Here is a 27,428-nt window from a genome sequence, read left to right on the forward strand (position 1 = left end):
CCCTCGTACGCAAATCTCTTTCTCGGTTATTGGGAGACTGAGTTTGTCGGTGGTGGCGCGCCCGCCGCTTCCCAGGCGCAGTGCTGGTATCGTTATATAGACAATATATTCAATATATGGCAGGGTACTGAGCCTGGCTTCTGTGACCTCATCCATGAGCTAAATTCAAACCTCTATAACATCAAATTGACCTATAAGATTGCGCCAATAGAGATTGACTTCTTAGACATTAAGATATCGGTAGATACCGTAGGTAATATTCAAACTGACATCTTTCTTAAGGCAACCTCAATAAATTCACTTCTGCATGCAACCTCGGCACAGGTGCTCAAGACAGAACCTACTTTGAAACGCATTATTCCCGATCGCCCATTACTAACAGCTAGGAGAGGGAGAAATCTTAAGGATTTGTTAGTGAAGAGCCACTATGTGGCTAATCCCCCAAATTTCTTCGGTACATCCAAACAAAAGTGGGGTTGTTATCCTTGTGGATATTGTGTGGCATGTCGGAAACATCGACCGTGCCGCATCTTTTTCAACAGCAGTTGGAGGTAGGGAGTGCCGGATTACAAACTACATTACTTGTAGTACCACTCATGTGGTCTACTATGCTATCTGCCCCTATAATTTAATTTAATCTACGTGGGGCTTACGTCGCGTGAGCTAAGAGTATGGACGAGGGAACATGTGAGGGACATCGTGTCTGCAAAAAATTGTGAAGATCCTTCTGATTTGAAGATGATCCCTAGACACTTCAGGCTGTGCCATGACTGTGATCCCATCGCATTACGTGTACGAGAGATTGATAGAGCACACTGCGGCATAAGGGGTGGGGATTTAAAACGTGTTTTGGTGCAGCTGGAGTGCCGCTGGATCGTCTCATTAGGCACGATGTCCCCCAGTGGTTTAAATGAAAAACTCTCCCTTGTCCCTCTTCTCTAAGAATATTGGCTGGATTGAGTCTGCTCATCTTTCCGTTCTGTGTTTTTAATACTGTATGTTTGTGTTTATATATAGTGTTCAAATCATTTGGGTATCCCCTTTCCACCTTTTTCCAAACTGACATGGGGAAGTATTATACCATCCAGGAGGATGAAAATAAACCTTTGGAAAGGTGGCTACATGTTGGATTTGGAAGCACATAAGGAGTTGAAAGATGGAATAAGAAACACACCTGGACCCTCCATCCATGACAGTGGCCCCTTATCCCTATATACGGTATTTTCTGTCTTCATAAGTCTTCTATTTTTGGTCCCCTATTTTTTGTCATTTTTCTGTGTTTTGTTTTATTTATGTATTCCCCTTTTTTTGTACCCATCTGATGATTGACACTTTTTATTCGCATTTGTATTGTTGCATGCCGTATTCTGATTCTTACAGGCTCATTATTATTTTGTTAGACATCCACTCCATTTTGGGGAGGGTGTACTTTTTTCTCAACAATGTAGTTTTTACCTGAGAAGTACGCCGCCGGGTGCGCATGTGCCGTGGTTCCTGGGCCAGCATGCATCCCAGAAGGCATCCTGTCAGCTTCGGTGCGTGTCAGTGACGTCACAGGAAGTATTTTCCTTGACCCGCACCAGAAGCTGGATGGCCGGACGTGACACATGGCAGCCCTGGTCCCGCTCCACATGCGCCCACAGGTGCGCAATTGACATAGGGTATTTAATCCCTGGCATGATCTGGTAGCCCATACTGCCCCACAAAGAAGCCCGCAACGTGAAATGCACGTCAGGGCACTAGGTGCACACGACTGGGCACGCTGCTCCCCCAAATGGGTAAGAAATTTAAAAGCTCACCATTTTTTATCTGCACTATTATTGACACTTTAGCTTTCTAATATAGATGGTGCAGGTGTTAGTGCAGCGCCCCAGGGTCCTGGTCATTGCAGTAATGTCATTCTCCTCTAGGGGGGAGTGATGTTACGTTTGTAGGCAATAAAGGAGATCTCACTACCAGGTAACACCAACACACAACACACTTCATACTCCAGTCCACCAGGGGGAGCTATGCTTCTATTTATTAGGGCACTCTTCACAATTAGGTAAAACTGGTGGTCTGGATAGAAAGTGAGGCAGAAAGAAGCTGACTGAGCTCGACTCAGGCAGCTGCTAGCTGAGCTCCGCTCAGTTAGTGGGTCCCTGACAGGGGTGGGATCCTGTTAGAGGCCTAGACAGAAGGCCACGGAGCAGCACCTGCCCCACGTGCAGCAGCCCCTAAGAAAGAGACACGAACAGAGAACTGTATTGTAAAGCGTGAGGAGAAGTCATAGCAAAAGGAGAGAAAACCAGAGGGAGTTCTGCCCTGCACAGGCTGCCTCCTTCTGAGGCGCAGGATCCCGGTAGCCGGAACACCGAGGGAGCAACAGTCCTTTATGCATTGCTCTCCAGAGACCGCCAGGACAGCTAATTTCAAGTTACTGATCCGCCCTATACCCAGGAGACACGGTGGCAACTTGTGGAGGCTGGGGCGTGCTAGAGTCCCTGTAAAAAGCCTCGGGCCACCAGTCATACGGGTTTGTTCTATCCATCTGGGGGACAGAGAGAGACACAACATCTAGAACATCTACAACAGTTGTGAGGACCTTATGAGAGGCTCAGCAGTAAGGTACTACAACACCCAGGCGCTAGAGGAAGGCTACTGATTTCCACCTGGATAAGGGGACTCTGGATTTGCCTTCAGACCGGCCAAACTCTGCCTGCCCTGTGATCTCGTGCCCTGGACTGTGGATGCTGAAGCCTTCAGTAAAAAGGTAAAGAGACTGCAACCTTGTGTCCTCATGCTTCACTGCGCCTCTCACCATTCACCATCTACACACTGGGAAGCCCTGGGGACACACTTCACCTGTGGGAAGGTATACCATCTAGCTGCCATAACATCACCCCAGTGGACCCCTTAAAGCAGCATCGGTCACCCTGACCGAATACCACAGGTGGTGTCACAAACATTTCCCCTTTAAAGACCTTTCCCCCATTTACAACGGACGTCCCTAGGGCCACGGACCGGGTCAGCCACTGTGACATCCCCACGAGAACCGAAGGACCCGGTACAGAGTACTCCATAGCCCTATGGGGGGGATCCATTAGACTACAATTAGATTGGATATTTATCCACTTTTATAGATATTGTGTGCTCTTTTGGCTTAATTAGGCCTGAATTGGTCTTATTTATAATCTATGCCATGTTTTTGGTGCGCTCTCTTGAGTAGTGTGTCGACCCTGTTGTGCACACTATCATTTGTCTCCTTCCCTTTCCTTACACTCGTCCTTTGTATTGCATTCAGGGTTTTCATAACCCGAGTATTTCATATTTGTGTGAGTTAATAAAATTGTGATTTGATTAGTTATAAAACGCTGACTCACTACATTCATTGCTTGAGTATGGAGCTCCATCTTTCTGTATAGGTTTATATAATACTAGCTGAAGAGCCCGGCGTTGCCTGGGCATAGTAAATATCTGTGTTAGTTATAGCACCTCACTTCTCTTATTTTCCCATCAGGCCTCTCATTTAGCACCTCACTTCTCTCATTTTCCCATCACGCCTCTCATTTTCCCCCTCACTCCTCTTATTTTCCCCCTCACTCCTCTCATTCCCCCTAACACTTGTCATTTCGACCTCACATCTGTCATTTTCCGATCACTCCACTATTTTCCCTCACTCCTCTCATTTTGCACTCACACCTTTTCATTTTCACCTCACACCTCTCATTTTCCCCTCAGTATATACATGTTTGTCATCTCCCTTATATATAGTATACATCTGTATGTCATCTCCTGTATATAGTATATACCTGTATGTCATCTCCCCTGTATATAGTATATACCTGTATATCATCTCCCCTGTAAATAGTGTATACCTGTTTGTCATCTCCTCCTGTATAGTGTATATACCTATGTGTCATCTCCTCCTGTGTATGGTATATACCTGTATGTCATCTCCTGTATATAGTATATACCTGTATGTCATCTCCCCTGTATATAGTATATACCTGTATGTCATCTCCCCTGTATATAGTATATACCTGTATATCATCTCCCCTGTAAATGGTATATACCTGTTTGTCATCTCCTCCTGTATAGTGTATATACCTATGTGTCATCTCCTCCTGTGTATAGTATATACCTGTATGTCATCTCTTCTGTATATAGTATATACCTGTATGTCATCTCCTGTATATAGTATATGCCTGTATGTCATCTCCCCTGTATATAGTATATACCTGCTGTATGTCATCTCCTCCTGTGTATACTTATGTGTTATCTCTTTTATATAGTATATACCTGTATGCCATCTCCTCCTGTATATAGTATATACCTGTGTCATCTCCTCCTGTATGTAGTATATACCTGTATGTCATCTCCTGTATATAGTATATACCTGTATGTCATCTCCTCCTGTATATAGTATATACCTGTAAGTCATCTCCTCCTGTATATAGTATATACCTGTGTGTCATCTGCTCCTGTATATAGTATATACCTGTGTGTCATCTCCCCTGTATATAGTATATATCTGTGTGTCATCTCCTGTATTAGACCTCGTTCACACGTTAATTGGTCAGTATTTTTACCTCAGTATTTATTTGTAAGCTAAATTGGCAGCCTGATAAATCCCCAACCAACAGGAAGCCCTCCCCCCTGGCAGTATATATTAGCTCACGCATACACATAATAGACAGGTCATGTGACTGACAGCTGCCGTATTTCCTATATGGTACATTTGTGGTACGTTTTGAGTATGTGCAAGTTTTGTGTGAGGCAACTTTTGCATGTGTTGCAACTTTTGTGCATGTGGCAATTTTTCCGCATGTGCAAGTTTTGCATGTGGCGAGTTTTCCATGAGGTGAGTTTTGCACGTGAGGCTAGTTTTGCGTGAGCCTAGTTTTGCATGTGGCGAGTTTTGCATGTGGCGAATTTTGCGCGTGGCGAATTTTGAGCGGTGACTTTTGTGTTTCGACTTTTATGTGGCGAGGTTGGTGTGTGTGTGGTGAAATGTGTGCTGAGGGTGGTATATGTGTTCAAGCACGTGGTAGTGTGTGGCGCATTTTGTATGTGTGTTCATATACCCGTGTGTGGTGAGTATCCCATGTCGGGGGCCCACCTTAGCAACTGTACAGTATGTACTCTTTGGCGCCATCGCTCTCACTCTTTAAGTCTCCCTTGTTCACATCTGGCAGCTGTCAATTCGCCTCCAACACTTTTCCTTTCACTTTTTCCCCATTATGTAGATAGGGGCAAAATTGGTGAATTGGAACGCGCGGGATTAAAATTTCACCTCACAACATAGCCTATGACGCTCTTGGGGTCCAGACGCATGACTGTGCAAAATTTTGTGGCTGTAGCTGTGACGGTGCAGATGCCAATCCCGGACATACACACATACACACACACATTCAGCTTTACACTGTGTTCCAAATTATTATGCAAATTGGATTTAAGTGTCATAAAGATTTGTTTTGTTTTTCAAATAAACTCATGGATGGTATTGTGTCTCAGGGCTCAATGGTCACTGAAATCAATCTTAAACACATGTGATAATTGGTTTTCCAGGTGATTCTAATTAAAGGAAAACTACTTAAAAATGATGTTCCACATTATTAAGCAGGTCACAGTTTTCAAGTAACATGGGAAAGAAAAAGGATCTCTCTGCTGCTGAAAAGCATCAAATAGTGCAATGCCTTGGTGAAGGAATGAAAACATTAGAAATTTCCCGAAAACTTAAGCGTAATCATCGTACTGTTAAGAGATTTGTGGCTGTATCTGAGCACAAATGTGTTTGTGCTGATAAAGGCGTAATGAGGAAGATTTCTGCCAGGCAAGTTCATCGGATTAAAAAAGCAGCTGCTAAAAGCCATTACAAAGCAGCAAACAGATATTTGAAGCTGCTGGTGCTTCTGGTGTCCCTCGAACCTCAAGGTGTAGGCTCCTTCAAAGGCTTGCTGTGGTGCAAAAACCTACTATTCGGCCACCCTTAAACAGTGTTCACAAGCAGAAATGGTTGCAGTGGGCCCACACATACATGAAGACTAATTTCCAAACAGTCTTGTTTACTGACAAGTGTTGAGCAACCCTGGATGGTCCAGATGGATGGAGTAGTGGATGGTTGGAGGATGGCCACAATGTCCCAACAAAGCTGCAACGTCAGCAAGGAGGTGGTGGAGTCATGTTTTGGGCCGGAATCATGGAGAAACAGCTGGTGGGGCCCTTTAAGGTTCCTGAAGGTGTGAAAATGACCTCTGCAAAGTATATAGAGTGTCTGTCTGACAACTTTCCTCCATGGTATAAAAAGCAGAAAATGTGCCTTCAGGAGCAAAATCATCTTCATAAATGACAATGCACCATCTCATGCTGCAATGAATACCTCTGAGTCATTAGCTGCAATGGGCATAAAAGGAGATAAACTCATGGTGTGGCCACCATCTTCCCCTGACCTCAACCCTATAGAGAACCTTTGGAGTATCATCAAGCACAAGATCTATGAGGGTGGGAGGCAGTTCACATCCAAACAGCAGCTCTGGGAGGCGATTCTGACTTCATGCAAAGAAATACAAGCAGAAACTCTCCAAAAACTCACAAGTTCAATGGATGCAAGAATTGTGAAGGTGACATCAAAGAAGGGCTCCTATGTTAACATGTAACTTGGCCTGTTAGGATGTTTTGGAGTTAAATAGCTTTTTGTTCAGTGAATATGACCTCCTAATGCTGCAAATTCCACAAATGAGCATTTTCAGTTCTTTAAAACATATCAAATGTTTAGAAATTCTACTGTGCCTAATAATTTGGAACAGTGCATTGTGAGTTTTTATTCATTTTGGAGATTATACTGTTATCATTGGGAGGTTTCTCCAATAAAATTCGATGTATACTCTAATGGGTGATGACTTTTATTAGACTGACTGTCATTTGCACCGACCATTTAGGAAAATCAGAGAAAAATGTCATTTGCATAATAATTTGGAACATAGTGTATATATTAGATTTAGGAGCTACTCCTTTTGCTTTTGGCAAAATATAGGTTTTTGGTCATGTGGATCCGCGATGTCAGTTTTTGTTAACTAAACATTCAGATTGAGAAAGAGTTGTCCTAGTAGTGAACAATCCTTTTAAATTAGTCAATAATGTTACATGTATTAATAAATGCCCTGATGGTCCCTTTACATGATCCCTATATATAACCCTACCTTACTGCAAATGGTGCACGCTTTGTTTTATGCTGACATTTATCCTTCCTGACATAACCTACAACAAAGGATCCACATTATTCCATTGTTTTGGTATACTGTGGCATACAGCAGTAACTCATTTCCATTGTAAGGAATTCCCTATTTAGTGTGTCCCTTTGCATATTAATGTGTAGACTACTGTTTCCTAAACAGCGAGATGAATGGAATGTGCAGCTAAACCTGTCCAACTTTTGCCAAAGGGAAACCCAGCTCTGATCTTCTCATTCCTGGCAGGCAGAGATCTGATCACAACTGTAACCTGCCTGCTGTCAGAATTGCTTGGATTGCCTACCACGCCCAGTGGCATGACTGGATGAGGACATTAATACAGGATTGGGTTAGGAAGAAGGACATTATCACAGGATGGGGTCCATGGTGGATGCCATGAAAAGGATAGGGGCCAGGACAGAGGACATGACATCAGTATGGGGGCAAGGATGGTGGGACATTATTACAGGATGGGGTCCAGTATAGAGGAAATTCTAGCAGCATGGGGCTATTATTACAGAATGAGGGACATTATTACAGGATGGGGCCATATCCTGCAGTAATGTCCCCCATCCTTTAATAATGTTCCCTGTCCTAGACCTCTTCTTATAATGTCCCCCATTCTGGTCCCTTTTTTAAAAAATGTGCCTCATCCTGAAATAATTTCCTTCTTCCTCTTCCCCATTTTGTAATAATGATCCCCTTGCTAGCCATTTTGTTTAATATTGTCCCCTGTTAAGGTCCCGTTCCTGTAATAATGTCCCCCATCCTGGCCTCTTTTTTTTAAATAATGTCCCCCTGTCCTGGGCCCCTTCCTGTATTAATATCCCCCTGTTCCATACTAGAGATTTTCTCCAAGCAGGAGAAAAAAAACAAATCTCCTTACCTGTGCTCGCTTCCTCGACGTGCAGCATCCTATTCCTCCTCCATAGCTGGAGAACGGGGGCAGGGCAGCATATGCCTGTGACATGCGACATCCATGGTGGGCACAGTGACGTCAGTTGCTAGCCTCTAATAGGCCGGCGGCCATTATATCTGTTGCAGTGCAGGGAGCCAGTTACTTTCTGCACCACAATACATTTCAACTGAATGTTCGTCTGAGGATACAAATTCAGCTGAAAACGGTGCTGGCGTTAGCCGGCCCCCTTCCTCCACGGGCCTAGTCGTTATGGCCCTGGTGGTACTATAAGTCCCAGCATATAATACTACCGTTTACTCAGCACGATATTGAGGACACATTTATTCAGCCACAGCTGGAAAGGGTTAATAGAGGAAGGCAGTATTCTAGAAGTAATAGTTTTTATAGCTAACCAGAGGAAATGGATTTTTGGACTTCCCTTAAAATCCCTTTCATAGCCTTCATTGATGGACGCACCAAACCATTGTGCATGCTGCTGCCACCAGGAGGCGGACACCAGGAATTTCAACCTGAGAAAGTTCTATTACCTATCTGATGGCACTGCGAGCATGAGAATGTTCTTTTGCTCTCGGTGCTGTCAGAAAGGCCCTGCGAGTTCACAGCCAATGTGACCCATGGCGCTTGCACTGACGTCAGAAAGGTGAAGTGAGTTCATTGGCTGTGAACTCGCAGGACCTGTCAGACGGCACCGTGAGCAGGAGAACTTTCTCATGCTCGCTGTGCCATCAGATAGGTAATAGGAGTTCACAGAGAGACACTGAGCACATGGTGCTCAGTGTCTGCTGGATGATAGGCTGCATGATCGCATCATTCTACCATGCAGCCTGCCATCTAGATGTAACAGAGCTAGACCCATCGTGGGACAAATAGATTAGCATCATTTCTGCAGAAAGGTGAGGAATATTGTTTTTTTTTTTTTAACTCTTTTGCAGAAGACAATGGCGTCGGGGGAATGGGCAAGGTCGTAAGTATGGTTTAATTAACATTATTAAAGGAGTCTGTCATTCTTTCAATTAATTTTGCTATTCATATTTCATATTGACATGCTTTGGCACGATTGAATGTAACCTTTTTTTGTATATTGTATATGGAGGTAGCTGCTCCTGATATGCATCTAATCACACTAGTTTGGATGTGCCAGTCGTTTTTCTGTTATTTCTATGTTAGCTTACTGACTGAGCACTCATCCCTTCACCATGTGGTTTTTAATTACATCTAATCACATTTGGTTCCGTCCAACCCATATATGTAGGCTTTACTGAGAGAGTACACATTCACCCATGCATTCAGACGTTAGCCTTAGGTAAGTGTTCACATTGGACAGGGAGCTCAGGGACCCATCAGATTAATGAGGCCATCTTGACGATGGTTGATGGGCTCACACTATTTCGCCAAATTTTGTGCAAAGCGTCTCAAATATTTTTCCTAATATTTAAAAGCCATTTTGCTATTCATATTTCATATTGACATGCTTTGGCACGATAGAGTGCAACCTTTTTTGTATATTATACTGTATGCGGCACATGAATTGATGGTGTCACGGTTCACACCGTGCTGCCAACAATATGTTATGGATCCCAACAATATGTCAGGGATCCCGGGGAGGATATCTTTATCATCCCCACTACTCACACCAATTCGTCACGAACCGGGGTTGTTTGATTGCCCCTGGTTCCTTCTGAAGGGGATTTATCTATATCCCACTTCCCAGTTCCATTTGGAACTTGCAGCTCTCTGGCGCCCCCTTAACCCTCAGGTCAGATTGGTACTGCACCTAGTGTAATTAGCCACCAGAAAGGCTGCCTGCCATGTACTGGCTATTGGGCACGCTGCAGCAAGGGCAATATAACTACTCCCACACAGGTGGGAACAATAATTATCAATGCCGTCATCTCTACAAAGATTCCCAATTGCACAGAACAAAGTATGCTGCCACCAGCTCCGATTCCACCAAAGGTTAACGGGTCCGGAGCCAACCCAAATCAGTAGCGTAATTCACTTCAGAGGAAGCGACAGTTCGTTCATAGAGCAGGAAGAGACAGCTAGTAAATTATATATTTTACTCCATAAAAGTTAGGCAGTGTTTACAAAATAGAAAAGATATTAAAAAGAAGTCATGTGTACATTGCAGATTACAAAAAAATAGAATTAAAATGGAATAGAGAACACTTCCAGGTCATTCACATCATTTCATATCAGCATGGCGGCCCTGTGCTCAGGAGATACATCCAGATGCCTGAGCACCGCTTTGCAGAACTATTGATCTCGCTTCCTGGATCAACTCTAAAAACTAACTTCCAACTCAGCAAGGGGGAAGATATGCTCTCTGTCGTGACATCACTGAGTGGGCTGAGTAATGATATGCACTCTTTTCCCAGTTATTTACTTTTTTGGAAGCCCCCAGACAAAGCCATTCCTTAGTCAAGGGGGGAATAAGTGGCTTTACAGGATTGGTCACTGCAGTTTAAAAGCCACACCCTGCTCACACATTAGTATTAATTTGCACAGTGTCTCTGCCATAGGCTTTGTTTGTGGTATGAGTGAATGCAGGGGGGGAAGGGGGGGTCGAAGCTGCAGTGTGTGTGTAGAAAGCCATGTAACCTTCTGAAACTAAACTCACAATATGACATTTTTGGCATTACCGTGACACCTCCCCTTTTGTACTTGTCAGGACTCTGAACATTTTTTATTACCTTTTGTGCATTACTGCCCTTTTCCAAGATGGCGTCTTTGGTCTCATGTGCACTGTGTCTTCCTGCTATAAAACTCCACCCCAACCTTCAGTCTGTGCTAGAGTATTCTGCCTTGCATCCAGCTCCTGACTGATGACTCCCTGGCTATATACCTGCTTCTGTGAACCTGTGTGGTGATCCTGCTACTCTGCTCTGAGTTCCTGCTGCATATACCAGTTTCCAGTAATCCTCCTTCATCTGCTGCTCGTGTTTACTTCCATATGCATTTGCTGGATATGTAAGCTGTTGCTGCTCTGCAAAAACCTGAGACTATTACCCAGGCCTCCCTGGTTGAGCTAAGATATTATTTGAACTGCCTTATAAGCATATCTATCTGTGTTTGGACTAAAACAAGGACTTATTCGTGTCAAGTATCCTCAAGAATAATTGTGCTTCATAGACTTTCTGCGTGATTGCATTTTCCTCTGAAGTTTCCTTTAGACTGCTAAGCTTCCTTTAATATTTACTCCAAGTGTTGTGGACTTGAGTTTCTTTCTGCACCTGTTTGAATCACCGTGTGATAATATAGACTTTACCACTTATAAAACTGTGTCCTGTAGCTGTCTTGTTCCATGCAAAGAGTCTCCTGAGTTATCCCCTATAATTATTACAGGATACTCTAGCCACAAAATAGGAGACTGCTGGAACAATGACTGCAGAGAGCAGATTAGAGCAGGTATTTTCCATAATTAGATCACCGCAGAAAGATGTGGAAGGTCTGCAAAAGAAGTTTGGAAGATTTGAACACAATCAACAAGTGTTTGGACAGACTTTAAAGGACTTAAGCACCCGCATGGCAGCCCAGGAAAACAAACTTGCTGGCATAGAGTCCCAGTATGGGCGGGTTTTTCAGGACATAAGCACGCAAATAGCTGCACAAGCGACTTTACCCTCTGGGCAACCGCCACCAGCTAGCCCACCTAAGTTTCCCCCATTCAGATTTAATGGTGATCGCGACAAATTTCGTGGCTTTGTGAATCAATGTATGCTATATTTTCATGTGTATGCTGACCGTTTTCCTAATGATAGATCCAAAGTATTGTGTGTAATAATGCTGCTGACCGCACGAGCGCTCGCCTGGGCGAATCCGATGATTGAGTCTCGTGACCCACGGTTAAATAACTTGGATGATTTCTTGGCTGCTATGGCATTAATGTTTGATGACCTTAATCGCCGTGCAACTGCTGAATCTGCTTTATTGTCTTCACGCCAGGCTAAGTGTTCTGTTATTGAGTATGCTACTGAATTCAGGAGATTAGCGGTAGATACCAATTGGGACAGTTATGCACAATTGCCTATTTTTAAAAGGGGTCTGTCTAGTATTGTAAAAGATGAACTAGCTCGCTCTGAGTCACCAGAAGAGCTAGAGACATTTATACAGCATTGTGTGCACATTGACATTCGCCTTACTGAGCGTAGGCAGGAGAAGTTTGCTGCATATAACCGTATTTCTAACTTTTCCCTTCCTTCCAAAGAGCCTGCAGGTAAAACATCTCGGGAGGAGGAGGCGGTGCCCATGCAAATTGATTCCGTTCAGAGGCGCGAGATCAATGAGCGCCGGGAGCATCGCCTTCGTGAAAGTCTATGTTTCTACTGCGGCCAGTCTGACCACTTCTTGATCAATTGTCCTAAGTCCTAGACGGCCTAACAAGGTGCTAGTAGCAGTAGGGGAGTATGACAACTGTGATGATGAATCTGACATCTCTGAATGTATCCTGCCTTTAAACGCTGTATTCCATTCACTTTCTATGACTTCACCCCCCAAGGAGCTTAAGGATAAGAACTCTCACTGTTCTCTCCCTATTAAGCCCTTCATGACCTTGGGATTTTTCGTTTTTCCGTGTTCGTTTTTCACTCCCCTCCTTCCCAGAGCCATAACTTTTTTATTTTTCCGTCAATTTGGCCATGTGAGGGCTTATTTTTTGCGGGACGAGTTGTACTTTTGAAAGACATCATTGGTTTTACCATGTCATGTACTAGAAAATGGGAAAAAAATTCCAAGTGCGGTGAAATTGCAAAAAAAGTTCAATCCCACACTTGTTTTTTGCTTGGCTTTTTTGCTAGGTTCACTAAATGCTAAAACTGACCTGCCATTATGATTCTCCAGGTCACTACGAGTTCATATGTGTGAAACAACACCGTGAGCACAGCTACGAAGTGGTGCTATAGTTAGGCTCCCACGCCATATACTTAATCAACATAAAACTTAGCACTCAACTTAGGATGCTTGGAACAGAAGAATTTATTTTGCAGTATACTCAAAATGTTTCGGTTCAACATGAACCTTCTTCAGTTACGTATACGGAATACATGTGATGAATGGGGCCGGAAGTCAGTGGGCCACACAAATTCTATGCTGGGGGACCACAGCCGAGGTATGCAGAGAGAAGTGCTTTAGGAGAGCGAGGTGTAGGCATGCATGCCGCATACTAATATATTGTTCTGTTCTCTACTAGAGCCGCTTACATTAATATGATTGGAAGTCACCAGCACGAATTTCCTCCTGCACGTCTACAGCATTGGGCACAGCTACTCCTCTGGATAGTAGTTTGCACCTAGTTTCACCTTAGCAGACTATGGGCACTTCTTTTGCTATACATGGTTCACATTTCTCCATAGAAGTGTATGCTCCGCCCACTCTCTTGCCCACATCTGCTCCCTGCAACACAACTCTCACTTTGTCCCCACCATACATCTCATGTCACCTGTTCCCCTAGCTGCTTTCATATTCCCATCTATTTGCGGTTGCCAGCCTCCAGCCAGGTTTTATTTTAGTTCGCTCCCCATCTACAACATTGCTTTTTTTTTTTTTTTTTTCCCTCTCAGTAGCGATATGTCACTCCCGGCCAGGGCTCCTCACTCATTGGTTTGCTGGCTAAGGTGTCCCGCCCCTTCCCTTCTTAAACTCCATTTGGAGTCTACATCCCCAGACTAGCGGTGGACTCCGCGTCTGGCGGCATGCACGCCTACACCTCGCTCTCCTAAAGGTAATTTAACCCCTCCTCGCACAGTTAATGCGTTTACCTCCATTTCACCCACTTACTACTATTATTTTAAATTCCTACAGCACTTCTCTCTGCATACCTCGGCTGTGGTGTAAGTAGCATATCCATCTATATTTCTCCCTCAGTTGTCCTTTGTTTAACCCTCTGGTTACCCCGTTACTTTCCACAGCCCCCAGCATAGAATTTGTGTGGCCCACTGACTTCCGGCCCCATTCATCTCATGTATTCCGTATACGGTATGTTCTCTAGTTACCTTATACCACGTGGACAGGTATCTAACATTTGTCCTGCACTTCCTCTCTTCCTTACACCTATATTTGATTGTGCTCGGATTTTGGCTTATATTCTCTGCCAGATTCACTTCCGCTGAGTATCATGTATGATTACATTGTATTTGACCGATTGTTTCTAAGACTAGCGGTGGACTCCGCGTCTGGCGGCATGCATGCCTACACCTCGCTCTCCTAAAGCACTTCTCTCTGCATACCTCGGCTGTGGTCCCCCAGCATAGAATTTGTGTGGCCCACTGACTTCCGGCCCCATTCATCACATGTATTCCGTATACGTAACTGAAGAAGGTTCATGTTGAACCGAAACGTTTTGAGTATACTGCAAAATAAATTCTTCTGTTCCAAGCATCCTAAGTTGAGTGCTAAGTTTTATGTTGACTACGAGTTCATAGACACCTAACATGACTAGGTTATTTTTTACCTAAGTGGTGAAAAAAAATTCCAAACTTTGCTAAAAAAAAAAAAAAATTGCGCCATTTTCCGATACTCGTAGCGTCTCCATTTTTCATGATCTGGGGTCGGTTGAGGGCTTATTTTTTGCGAGCCGAGCCAGCGTTTTTAATGATTCCAATTTGGTGCAGATACATTCTTTTGATCGCCCGTTATTGCATTTTAATGCAATGTCGCGGCGACCAAAAAAACGTAATTCTGGCGTTTCGATTTTTTTTCTCGTTACGCCGTTTAGCGATCAGGTTAATGCTTTTTTTTATTGATAGATCAGGCGACTCTGAACGTGGCGATACCAAATATGTGTAGGTTTGATTTTTTTTTTTTTATTGATTTATTTTGATTGGGGCGAAAGAGAGGTGATTTAAACTTTTATTTATTTTTTTTTTTTTTCAAATTTTTTTTAACTTTTTTTTTTAACTTTTGCCATGCTTCAATAGCCTCCATGGGAGGCTAGAAGCAGGCACAGCACGATCGCCTCTGCTGCATAGCAGCGATCTGCTGGTCGCTGCTATGTAGTAGAAATGCAGGTGTGCTGTGAGCGCTGACCACAGGGTGGCGCTCACAGCTGCCAGGGATCAGTAACCATAGAGGTCTCAAGGACCTCTATGGTTACAATGTACAAGCATCGCCGACCTCCGATCATGTGACGGGGGTCGGTGATGCGCTCATATCCGGCCGCCCGGCCGGATGCGGTAGTTAAATGCCGCTGTCTGCGTTTGACAGCGGCATTTAACTAGTTAATAGCGGTGGGTGAATCGCGATTTCACCCGCCGCTATTGCGGGCACATGTCAGCTGTTCAAAACAGCTGACATGTCCCGGCTTTGATGCGGGCTCACCGCGGAGCCCTGCATCAAAGCAGGGGAGCTGACCTCGGACGTACTATCCCATCCCAGGTCAGTAAGGGGTTAAGATCCTGTGTTCAGGACAGTGGATTTCCAGTGCAGCTATGATTGACTCTGGTGCAGGTGGCAATTTCATGGATATCGCATTTGCCAAGGAACATGGTATTGAAATTCAGCAAAGAGCCTTTCCAATTATCATGGAAACAGTAGATGGGTCACCTTTAATCTCTGGGCCTGTGGATCAGGAGACCGTAACCCTTGAAATTGTGTTGGAGCCTAATCATCAGGAGCAACTTTCTTTCTTGCTAATTTCTTCTCCTCATTTTCCTGTGATTTTAGGCATTCCTTGGTTGCATTCTCAGAACCCAATTATCAACTGGGAGACCAAGGAGATTATCTTTCCAACAAGTTGCAACTCAGCGTTAACAGAAGCTGTCCCTGAGTCCACGGCTACGGAACCACATGTACAGGTATTTACTTTACCTCCAGCATATAAAGAGTTCTCTGACATCTGTGACAAGAAGAATGCAGATCAGCTTCCTCCACACAGGCATTATGACTGTCCCATTGAGCTGCTTCCTGGGGCAGCTATTCCTTTTGGTAACGTATACCCTTTGGCGGCACCTGAGCTTCAAGCCTTAAAGGAATATATTGATGAAAATATGGCCAAAGGCTTCATACATCCTTCTTCCTCACCAGCAGTGGCACCTATATTTTTTGTAAAAAAGATGGATGGGACCCTGAGACGCTGTGTTGACTATCGGGAACTCAATAAGGTAACCGTACAAAACCGTTACCCTTTGCCTCTGATTCCCGAATTGCTGGAAAGAGTCCGCCATGCTAAGGTGTTCTCTAAACTGGATCTTTGTGGGGCTTATAATTTGGTGCGTATTCGTCCAGGGGATGAGTGGAAGACAGCATTCAGATGCTGGTATGGACACTTTGAATATCTTGTGATGCCCTTCGGGCTTTGTAACGCCCCTGCAACGTTTCAACACCTTGCTAATGACATTTTCAGAGATTTGTTGGACCAGTTTGTGATCTATTTGGACGATATACTAATCTTTTCTGACTCTTTACAGGAACATGAAGAACATGTCAAAACTGTTTTAAGACGTCTGAAAGAGAACCATCTGTATATTAAGCCGGAGAAATGCGAGTTCCATCATTCTGAGATACCGTTCTTAGGTTATATCATCTCTCCCCAGGGGCTGAACATGGAATCTGGTAAGATTCAGGCTATCCTTGACTGGCCAGTACCCAAGAACGTTAAGGAGGTCCAACGTTTTATTGGTTTTGCAAATTTCTACAGACGCTTCATTCGAAATTTTTCTGATATTATCCGTCCCATTACTTCCTTGACAAAGAAGGAAAAGCCCTTTAAGTGGTCATCACAGGCTCAAGAAGCTTTTGATCGGCTTAAGATCTGTTTCACATCAGCACCGCTGTTGATACACCCAGATCCAACACTTTCTTTAATTGTAGAGGTGGACGCTTCTGATAATGCTTTGGGGGCTATTCTCTCCCAAAGAACTGGAGAGAAGGGTCTGCTACATCCTTGTGCTTTCTTTTCCCATAGACTAACCTCAGCAGAGAAGAATTACGATGTGGGAGACAAGGAATTGCTGGCTATTATTGCGGTTTTCAAAGGATGGAGGCGTCATCTGCAAGGAGCTGCACAACAGATCATAGTGCTAACTGACCATCGCAATTTAGAGTTCCTTAGATCCGCTAGATGTCTTTCTCCTCGTCAGGCTTGTTGGAACTTATTTTTAAATCAATTTAACTTTGTTATCTCGTACCGTCCAGGTTCTCGTAATGGGAAGGCTGATGCTTTATCCCGAATCCATGCTGCGGATTCCGTACCTCGAGCCCCGTCCAACACCATTCTATCTGATGCCAATTTCATCGGAGTTATCCACGATCAGGACTTGTGGAAGGAGGGCAGGGAGGCCTATGACGGTGATGTATTTCTGGCCAACCCACCTGTGGATATTAATCTTGTCTTTAAGGGTGGCATGTGGGCCAGAGATCGATGTATCTACGTCCCTGAGGTCGTCCGTCTGCAGATCCTCAAGTTGGTACATGACTCCAAGTTGGCTGGTCACAAGGGGGTACAGAAGACACAAGAGTTACTCAGCCGATTCTTCTGGTGGCCAACTGTTGTGAATTAGACTTTTTTGGCTCCCTCTTGTGGTCACTAGTGATATGACTCTGGGATTGTCTTTCCTCAGTTTGGCACCCACCTGGGTCGTTAGTCCAGGGGTGTTGCTATATAAACTTCCTGGTTTCTCAGTCCTGTGCCTGGCATCGTTGTAATCAGTTCCTTTCTGTTTGCTCCTGTCTGCTGGTCTTGGATCTTGCAAAATTAAGCTAAGTCCTGCTTCCTTGTTTTTTGGTTATTTGCTTTGCTCTTATTTTTTGTCCAGCTTGTACTAAATGTGATTCCTGATTTTGCTGGAAGCTCTAGGGGGCTGGTGTTCTCCCCCCGGGCCGTTAGACGGTTCGGGGGTTCTTGAATATCCAGCGTGGAAATTTTGATAGGGTTTTTGCTGACCATATAAGTCATCTTACTATATTCTGCTATTAGTTTAGTGGGCCTCTCTTTGCTAAATATCTAGTTCATTCTTACGTTTGTCTTTTCTCCTTACCTCACCGTTATTATTTGTTGGGGGCTTGTATCCAACTTTTGGGGTCTTTTCTCTGGAGGCAAGAAAGGTCTATCTTTTCCCTTCTAGGGTTAGTTAGTTCTCCGGCTGGCGCGAGACGTCTAGAACCAACGTAGGCACGTTCCCCGGCTGCTGCTATTTGTGATGCTAGGATTAGATATATGGTCAGCCCAGTTACCACTGCCCTATGAGCTGTTTTTTTGTGTTTGCAGACTTGGTATGTACTTTTGAGACCCTCTGCCATTGGGGTCATAACAGCCAACTTGCCTGAAGGATACCAAGGACTATGTTCTCTCTTGCGAGGTATGTGCTCATTACAAGACTCCTCATGTGGCACCTACGGGTCTTCTACAACCATTACCTGTTCCGTCCCGCCCTTGGGGGTCTATATCAATAGACTTTATTGTGGAGCTGCCTACATCGGGGGGCATGAATACAATCATGGTGGTAGTTGATCGCCTGACTAAAGCTGCTCATTTTGTTCCGTGCACCGGCCTCCCCTCAGCTAAAGATACAGTGAACTTGGCTATACAGAATGTCTTTCGGTTGCATGGGTTTCCGGATGAGATCATCTCTGACCGTGGAGTACAGTTCACTTCAAGATTCTGGAAGGGGTTTTGCTCTGCACTCAATATTAATGTCTGTCTCTCTTCCGCTTATCATCCCCAGACAAATGGTCAGACTGGGCGTACCAACCAGACGCTGGAACAATATCTAAGATGCTATGTCAGCCATCTCCAGGATGATTGGTTGGAGTTGCTGCCGTTAGCCGAATTTTCATATAACAATTCTCAGAGCGCCTCCCTTGAATCACCCCCAACTGTAACATCTCACCGATCTCCTGGTGCATAACATGCTGCACCTCGTCGAAGATCCGGTGTTTGCCGTAGTGGGACATGATTCCTTGTGTCCACCTCGTGGACCGCTAACATCGTCCTTTCAGGTCGGTTGGAGAACACAACCCGGAAGGGTACCAGCGTGGTCCGCAACTGCGACTGCTGGGGTTAGGTTAACAAGGCGCTTACCTCCACATCCTCGATGGACCCACCGGCCTTGGCTTGGTCCAGCATGTTCAGGAGGGGGTCTTTCTCCCCATCTTCGGGCAGGCTGCAGACCGGTAGGACGTAAGGTTCACGTTCGTGACGAGCCTTCATCATGTTGACGTGAAAGGCCTTTTGCCTACCCCGAGCCTGGTCAAGCGTGACCAAGTAGGTGACTGGGTTGAGCTGTTGGTGGACGACGTACGGGCCTTCTCAGGCTGCCTGAAGCTTATCCTTTAGTACGGGGACCAGCACCCACACCTTTTGACACACGTGGTAGGTCTGCTCCCGGGCGTTCTGGTTCTGATCAGCCTGAGCCTGCGTCATGTTGTCATACACCAACTGCGTCAAGGTCTGCATGTTGTCACGGAAGCGCATGACATACTCCACTATGGACACTTCAGAAGCGTTCAGCTCTTCTTCCCAGGATTTCCTTACCATCCCAAGGGGTTCCCGGACTCGCCTGCCGTACAGGAGCTCGAAGGGGGAGAACCCCGTCGAGGCCTGCGGAATCTCTCGGTAAGTGAACAGCAGGTGTGGGAGTTACTGCTCCCAATCGTGTCCTTGGGTCTCAACCAGCATGCGTAGCATCTGTTTGCGGATACCATTGAAGCGCTCACACAAGCCATTGGTCTGTGGGTGATACGCACTCGATACCAGACGCTTCACCTGCATTCTCCTACAGAGAGCCTCCATTAGGCGAGACATGAATTGGGTCCCTTGATCGGTAAGCATCTCCATGGGAAATCCTACCCATGAAAAGATAGCCACCTTATCTGCCCCAGTTGAGGACAGAGCCACTGCCTCGGTACCGGGTAGCGTAGTCTACCACAGTTAGGATGTATTGCTTTCCAGAGCTGCTGGGGACGGCCAGTGGGCTCAGTGTCCACCGCGATCCTCGGGAAAGGCTCCTCTATCACTGGCAAAGGGATTAGGGAAGCCTTAAGAGCAGGCCCCGCCTTCCCCACTCTTTGGCAGGTGATGCAGGAGCAGCAGTAGTTTGACACATCTGTCCCCATCTTGGGCCTATAGAAGTGATGAGATGGCCGGGCCTTAGTTTTGCTGATCCCCAAGTGTCCAGTGAGTGGGATCTCATGGGCAATCCGCAACAACTCACTCCGGAATTGGTGCGGGATGACCAGCTGTCTTTCCCTCAACCACTCCTTTTGCGATTTTCAGGGTACTGTCTCCCGGTACAACCTCCCTGGTTCCCAGAACACCCTCTCCTTATCAGTCACGAAGGTGGGCATCTCAGCAAGGTGTCTCAAATTCTCCAGGCTCGCATCTGAGTGCAGAGCGGCCTGGAACTCCTGGCTAGGGGCAGCCAGAAGCGACGTCTGGGTCCCTTCCCCACGGGAACCCTTTGGGATCTGCTCTGGGTCCATCTCTGGTTCAGTCACGCCTGTGACTGAGGAGGGTCCAGAAGGCAGAATGTTATCTGCGTTCCGGGCACTCTGAATGCGGGTGACAGCAGCTACGTAGGCTGTCTCCCCGGGGATTTCCATAGACCCATCAGCTGACGCTGCTATGGGTATACCTCTCCATCGACCCCTAACATTCCAGGAGTAGCGCTACTTATGGGGCAGTTACCTTCCTCTGTGGCACTGATCAGTTGCACGGCATCACCTTCCTCACAGTTCCCATGCATCTCCCCATTTCCCTGAGCACCATCGCTTGCTCCTGTTAGGGGTTCCTCAGCCATCCCACCCACAGAGCGACGTGGCTGAGCACTCCTGCACCTGTGAACACATCATTCCTAGGAAGGAAACAAATGGTTATCAGGTAGAATATGCACATTTTCACCATTAGCATTATTAGTATTACCCTCGGTACTTTCAGAAAAATCATTATTAAGTACATCATTAATCAGTAAAGCATTGTCAGGTAACACATGCAATTTCTCATTGCTATCATCAGCATTCTATCGGGGAGGGGAGTTAGGGACATAGAATGCAACCATCCTCCCCAAATCAGTCCCCAATAAAATATCAGTGGGTAAGTTATCGGACAGCCCCACTTCCTTCACCCCGCTCCCGGCACCCCAATCTACATACACTCGGGCCAATGGCAGGGGACAGTGGATGCCCCCAATCCCGGTGACAGTCAGGGTTTTCCCCGGGATAATCTCTTCAGGGGCCGCCAGTTTGGGTCGGATGAGGGTTCGTTCAGCCCCTGTGTCCTTGAGGCCTGTAGCGACATGGCCCCTATGGTGACGTGCTGCACGTTGTCACACACCCTCCCAACCTCCCCACCCACCAAAAAAACTGCTGCATTAGACCCTGGGGCCTTGGCTGTGGGGTTCCTCTGCATCTCTGGACACAGGGTGCTGATATGACCAGTCCGTTTGCAAAAGAACACTGGCGAGGGTTGGTGGTAGGTCTGATGCTGTTGGCAAGGAGGATAGGGCCTCTGTTGTGTTGACTGGCAGGGGTACTGGCGTTGGTCGCAGGCTCACCCCCTCTCCAGCTGGCAGTGACTGGCTTCCGCACTTCCGATTTACGGTTGGCCTCATAGGCATCGGCAATCTGCTCTGCTTTAGTCACGTCTCTGGGCTCTCTGTCCATCACAAACAGTTGTGCAGCACCCCAGAGTCCTGGTCGTTGCAGTAATGTTGTTCTTCCACCAGGGGGAGTGATATTATGTCTGAAGGCAATAAAGGAGATCCTCTGTCCAGGTATCACAATCCACACAACACACTTCACACTCCAGGCCGCCAGGGGGAGCTAACGCTCCTATCTATTCGGGCACTCCTCACAGTTGGGTAAAACTGGTGGTTTGGATAGGAAGTTAGACAGAGTCAGAAGTCAGCAGCAGAGAGAAGCTGGCTGGAGTGAGCTCCAGTCAGATCCAGACTGCGGTCTGAGGAGGACGAGGGTCCACGGAGCTGCGCCTGCCCCACGTGCAGCAGCATCCTAAGAAAGAGATATAGAAGAGAAGTGTATTGCAGTGAGTGAGAAACGAAGGCATAGCAACAAGTGGATACCAGAGAGGAGAGTGGCCGAGAGAAGCTGCATCCTTCTGGTGTGCGATCCGGTAGCCGGAATACCGAGAAAGTAAGTGCTCTATGCCTTGCTTCAGAGACCGGCAGGGCAGGTGATTCCAAGTTACCTGTCCGCCCTTTATGCACAGGAGGCAAGGTGGCAACCTTAAAGGAGCCAGAGTGTGCTAGAGTCCCTAACCAAAGTCTCAAGTCATCGGTCATACGTGTTTTGTTCTATCCGACCACGGGGAACAGTGAGAGGAGTAATAACGGTGAGGACCTTATTGGAGCTTATGCAAGTAAGGACCTACTGTGTTACTGTGCACATAGGAAGGCTATTGAATTCCACCTGGATAAGGGGACTCTGGATTTGCCTTCAGACCGGCGGGACTCTGCCTACCCTGTGGTCCGTACCCTGGACTGTGGACACTGAAGTCTTCAGTAAAGGTAAAGAGACTGCAACCTTGTGTCCTCGTTCTTCACTGCGCCTCACACCATTCACCATCTACACTCTGGGAAGCCCTGGGGATGCACTTCACCTGTGGGAAGGTATACCATCAAGCTGCCATAACATCACCCCAGCGGATCCCTAAGCAGCGTCGGTCACCCTGACCGAATACCACAGGTGGCGTCACGAACATTTCCCCTTTAAAGACCTTTCCCATAAGAACTATTCCTTTTACTGGACACCCCCGAGGGCCACGGACCAGGTCAGCCACCGTGACATCCCCCGAACCGAAGGACCCGGTGCCGAGTACCCCATTGCCCTACTCTGGGGGGTGATCCATCTTGGCGTCATGAACAGGATCTACTTAAGCCTGCAAAATTGGTCATGTGCGCCTAAGAACTGTGCCAGAATTGTATTTGAACTGTGTTTCATTGCTGAACTGCGTATCGACATTTACCGCAAGATTCCCGCCAAAACTGCCGCCATTACAGCACCATATGGCATGCAGGAGGAGTGGGGCGTGTCGTCGTGGGCGTAGCCTGGAAGAACGGCGCGAAAGTGGAGCCAGCCCCCCACAGATACTACTATGTCCGAGAAATATGCCCGTCAACAAGGAAGGTCCGCCTCCTGGTCTGGGATGGTGGAGGAAGAAGAAGGAACCGCCCTCCGGAAGGGGAGGAGCAAGAACCACTGGACGCCATTAGGCAGAACCTGGTTGGCAACATGGCGAGCGGAGGTCGCCCGGAAGAGGGGGAGAAACCCCGCAGCTGTCCCAGCCAATGGGAGCAGAGCGAAATCCTACCAAGCGGCATGAACCAGGTCACCATGTGTTCCAAGTGTACCCAAACGTCAGTGGCACGGAGGACTGTCAGCGCACAGACTCCCATCAGGAGTGCAGATGCACTCTACGTAGTACCAGGTGGTCGTCAGTATCCAAAAGGACTACCCCCATCGATACTACCTCCAGAATAGTTTAAGTAAGAGAAATCTGACAAGACTGTAAATAGTTTAAAAACATTGCCTTTTCTTTGCTGCTTAAACCCGTCCAGGGTTATGCCTTAAAGGGGTCCTCGGTTCCAGGAGGATTCCAAGTTGGCACCTGTTTTGCACAAGTTTATTATTGCCTTTAAAGAACTGTGGAATCGTGGACTGTGCATGTTCACAAACTGCTTGTAAATAGTTTGCACCTTCTTAAAGGTGCTCCCTACTGGTTTTACAAAGGAGGCTTTTACAGAGACTGCCTCTGAACAGAAGCTGCTGTTAATATTACTGTGAAATGACTTTGCCTTACAGACCTGAAGAAAAACCCGACGGTGCGGCAGAATTCCGGGTCAGGATTACACGTCTTGTAGCCCACCCGAGTCCAACGTTCAGGGGTTCGTAATGGGTCCCTCATATCACGTCACGTCGCCTTTAAGTAAACTTGTATACTGATGATGTGATTGTTTGCACTACCTCAGAAAAGACGAGTTCGCCCTTAAAGGGATGGTTTACCAAAAGTTAATGTATTACATAGTTAACCCTTTTCTGACATCGGACGTACTATCCCGTCGAGGTGGGGTGGGCCCGTATGACCACCGACGGGATAGTACGTCCAGCGCGATCGGCGGCGCTCACGGGGGGAGCGCGGCCGATCGCGGCTGGGTGTCAGCTGATTATCACAGCTGACATCCGGCACTATGTGCCAGGAGCGGTCACAGACCGCCCCCGGCACATTAACCCCATGATCGCGGTGTGCCGGCGGTACAGGGAAGCATCGCGTAGGGACGGGGCTCCCTGCGTGCTTCCCTGAGACCCCCGGAGCAACGCGATGTGATCGCGTTGCTCCGAGGGTCTCCTACCTCCTTCCTCGCTGCAGGTCCCGGATCCAAGATGGCCGCGGCATCCGGGTCCTGCAGGGAGGGAGGTGGCTTACCGAGTGCCTGCTCAGAGCAGGCGCTGGTAAGCCTGCAGTGCTCTAAGTCAGATCGGTGATCTAACAGAGTGCTGTGCAAACTGTCAGATCACCGATCTGTGATGTCCCCCCCTGGGACAAAGTAAAAAAGTAAAAAAAAAAATTTCCACTTGTGTAAAAAAAAAAAAAAAAAAAAAAATCCTAAATAAAGAAATAAAAAAAATATTATTCCCATAAATACATTTCTTTATCTAAATAAAAAAACAAACAATAAAAGTACACATATTTAGTATCGCCGCGTCCATGACGACCCCACCTATAAAACTATATCACTAGTTAACCCCTTCAGTAAACACCGTAGGGGGAAAAAAAAAAAACGAAAAAACGACGCTTTATTATCATACCGCCGAACAAAAAGTGGAATAACACGCGATCAAAAAGACGGATCTAAATAAGCATGGTACCGCTGAAAACATCATCTTGTCCCGCAAAAAACGAGCCACCATACAGCATCATCAGCGAAAAAATAAAAAAAGTTACAGTCCTCAGAATAAAGTGATGCCAAAATAATTATTTATTCTATAAAATAGTTTTTATCGTATAAAAGCGCCAAAACACAAAAAAATTATATAAATGAGGTATCGCTGTAATCGTACTGACCCGAAGAATAAAAATGCTTTATCAATTTTACGACACGTGGAACAGTATAAACGCCTCCCCCAAAAGAAATTCATGAATAGCTGCTTTTTTGTCATTCTGCCTCACAAAAATCGGAATAAAAAGCAATCAAAAACTGTCACGTGTCCGAAAATGTTACCAATAAAAACGTCAACTCGTCCCGCAAAAAACAAGACCTCACATGACTCTGTGGACCAAAATATGGAAAAATTATGGCTCTCAAAATGTGGTAATGCAAAAACTTTTTTGCTATAAAAAGCATCTTTTAGTGTGTGACGGCTGCCAATCATAAAAATCTGCTATAAAAATGCTATAAAAGTAAATCAAACCCCCCTTCATCACCCCCTTAGTTAGCGAAAAATAATAAAATTAAAAAAAATGTATTTATTTCCATTTTCCCATTAGGGTTAGGGCTAGGGTTAGGGCTAGGGTTAGGGCTAGGGTTAGGGTTGGGGCTAAAGATAGGGTTAGGGTTGGGGCTAAAGTTAGGGTTAGGGTTTGGATTACATTTACGGTTGGGATTAGGGTTGGGATTAGAGTTAGGGGTGTGTCAGGGTTAGGGGTGTGGTTAGGGTTACCGTTGGGATTAGGGTTAGGGGTGTGTTTGGATTAGGGTTTCAGGTAGAATTGGGGAGTTTCCACTGTTCAGGCACATCAGGGCTCTCCAATCGCAACATGGCGTCCGATCTCAATTCCAGCCAATTCTGCATTGAAAAAGTAAAACAGTGCTCCTTCCCTTCCGAGCTTTCCCGTGCACCCAAACAGGGTTTTACCCCAACATATGGGGCATCAGCGTACTCGGGACAAATTGGACAACAACTTTTGGTGTCCAAGTTCTCTTGTTACCCTTGGAAAAATATAAATTTGGGGGGCTAAAAATCATTTTTGTGGGAAAAAAAAGGATTTTTTATTTTTACGGCTCTGCGTTATAAACTGTAGTGAAACACTTGGGGGTTCAAAGTTCTCACAACACATCTAGATAAGTTCCTTGGGAGGTCTAGTTTCCAATATGGGGTCACTTTTGGGGGTTTCTACTGTTTGGGTACATCAGGGGCTCTGCAAATGCAACGTGACGCGCCTGCAGACCAATCCATCTAAGTCTGCATTCCAAATGGCGCTCCTTCCCTTCCGAGCTCTGCCATGCGCCCAAACAGTGGTTCCTGTTGTGAATTCCGCTCTTGGGCTCCCTCCGGTGGTTATAAGTAGCATTTTTGTGAATTCTGCTCTTGGGCTCCCTCCTGTGGTTTTGAGTGGTATGGCTGCTTCTTGGATTTAGCATCAGCAGCTGTTCTCACTGATCGTCTTTCTGGCTCGGCTATATTAGTCTGGCCTTATCCCTAATTCAATGCCAGTTGTCAATTGTTGAGCTTGGAGTCATGGCTCTCTGAGGATTTCCCTGCCACTCTGACCATTTCAGCAAAGCTAAGTCCTTGCTTGTCTTTTTGCAGTTCACTTGTTGTGGACTTTGTTGTTTGGCATTTTCTATGTTTTGCTCATTTGTCCAGCTTATCAGTATGGATCTATTTAGCTAAGCTGGAAGCTCTGGGCAGCAGAGTTTGCCCTCCACACCTTTAGTCAGGTGTGGAGATTTTTGCATTTCTCTGCGGTGGACTTTTTCTAGTTTTTATTACTGACCGCACAGTTTTCTGTTCTGTACTAATTCTGTCTAGCTAGTAGTGGCCTCCTTTGCTAAATCTTGTTTCATACTATGTATGTCATTTCCTTCTCCTCTCACAGTCATTATTTGTTGGGGGCTGTCCTATCCTTTGGGGATTTTCTCTGAGGCAAGATAGCTTTCCTGTTTCTACCTTTAGGGGTAGCTAGTTCTCCGGCTGTGACGAGGTGTCCAGGGAGTGACAGGAACATCCCACGGCTACTGCTAGTGTCTGTGTTAAGATTAGGAACTGCGGTCGGTATAGTTACCACCTGCTCAGAGCTAGTCGCATGTCGCTCCTTAATCACCAGACCATAACAGTACAACTGGCCAAAAATGAGCTGAATGCATCTCAAAAGAAGGAAATGAAAAAGAGTTTTGAGCCATTTTTTTTTTCTCTAGTCTGTTTTGTCTTTTTTTCCTTCCTCTTAATCTCTGGGTGATTCAGGATGTGGATACGGGCATGGATGTTCAGGGGTTGTTTTCTCGTGTGGATCAGCTTGCTGCAAGAGTACAGAGTATTCAAGATTATGTTGTTCAGACTCCGGCCTTAGAGCCTAGAATTCCTACTCCGGATTTGTTTTACGGGGATAGAACTAAGTTTTTGAACTTTAA

General features: G+C 46.0%; 1 protein-coding gene across 1 annotated transcript in view; it reads left to right on the forward strand.

The window, feature by feature from the left end:
• Positions 1-1,605: 1,605 nt before the first annotated feature.
• The window catches only part of MPND (MPN domain containing), a 130,679-nt gene continuing 104,856 nt past the window's right edge, over positions 1,606-27,428 (forward strand). The window contains exon 1 of the mRNA XM_077273148.1: positions 1,606-1,778. Coding sequence (XP_077129263.1) covers positions 1,775-1,778 — 4 coding nt within the window. The 5' untranslated portion in view covers positions 1,606-1,774. The remainder of the gene's footprint in view (positions 1,779-27,428) is intronic.

The sequence above is a fragment of the Ranitomeya variabilis genome, chromosome 1, assembly GCF_051348905.1.
Source record: "Ranitomeya variabilis isolate aRanVar5 chromosome 1, aRanVar5.hap1, whole genome shotgun sequence".
In the NCBI taxonomy this organism is placed as follows: domain Eukaryota; kingdom Metazoa; phylum Chordata; class Amphibia; order Anura; family Dendrobatidae; genus Ranitomeya; species Ranitomeya variabilis.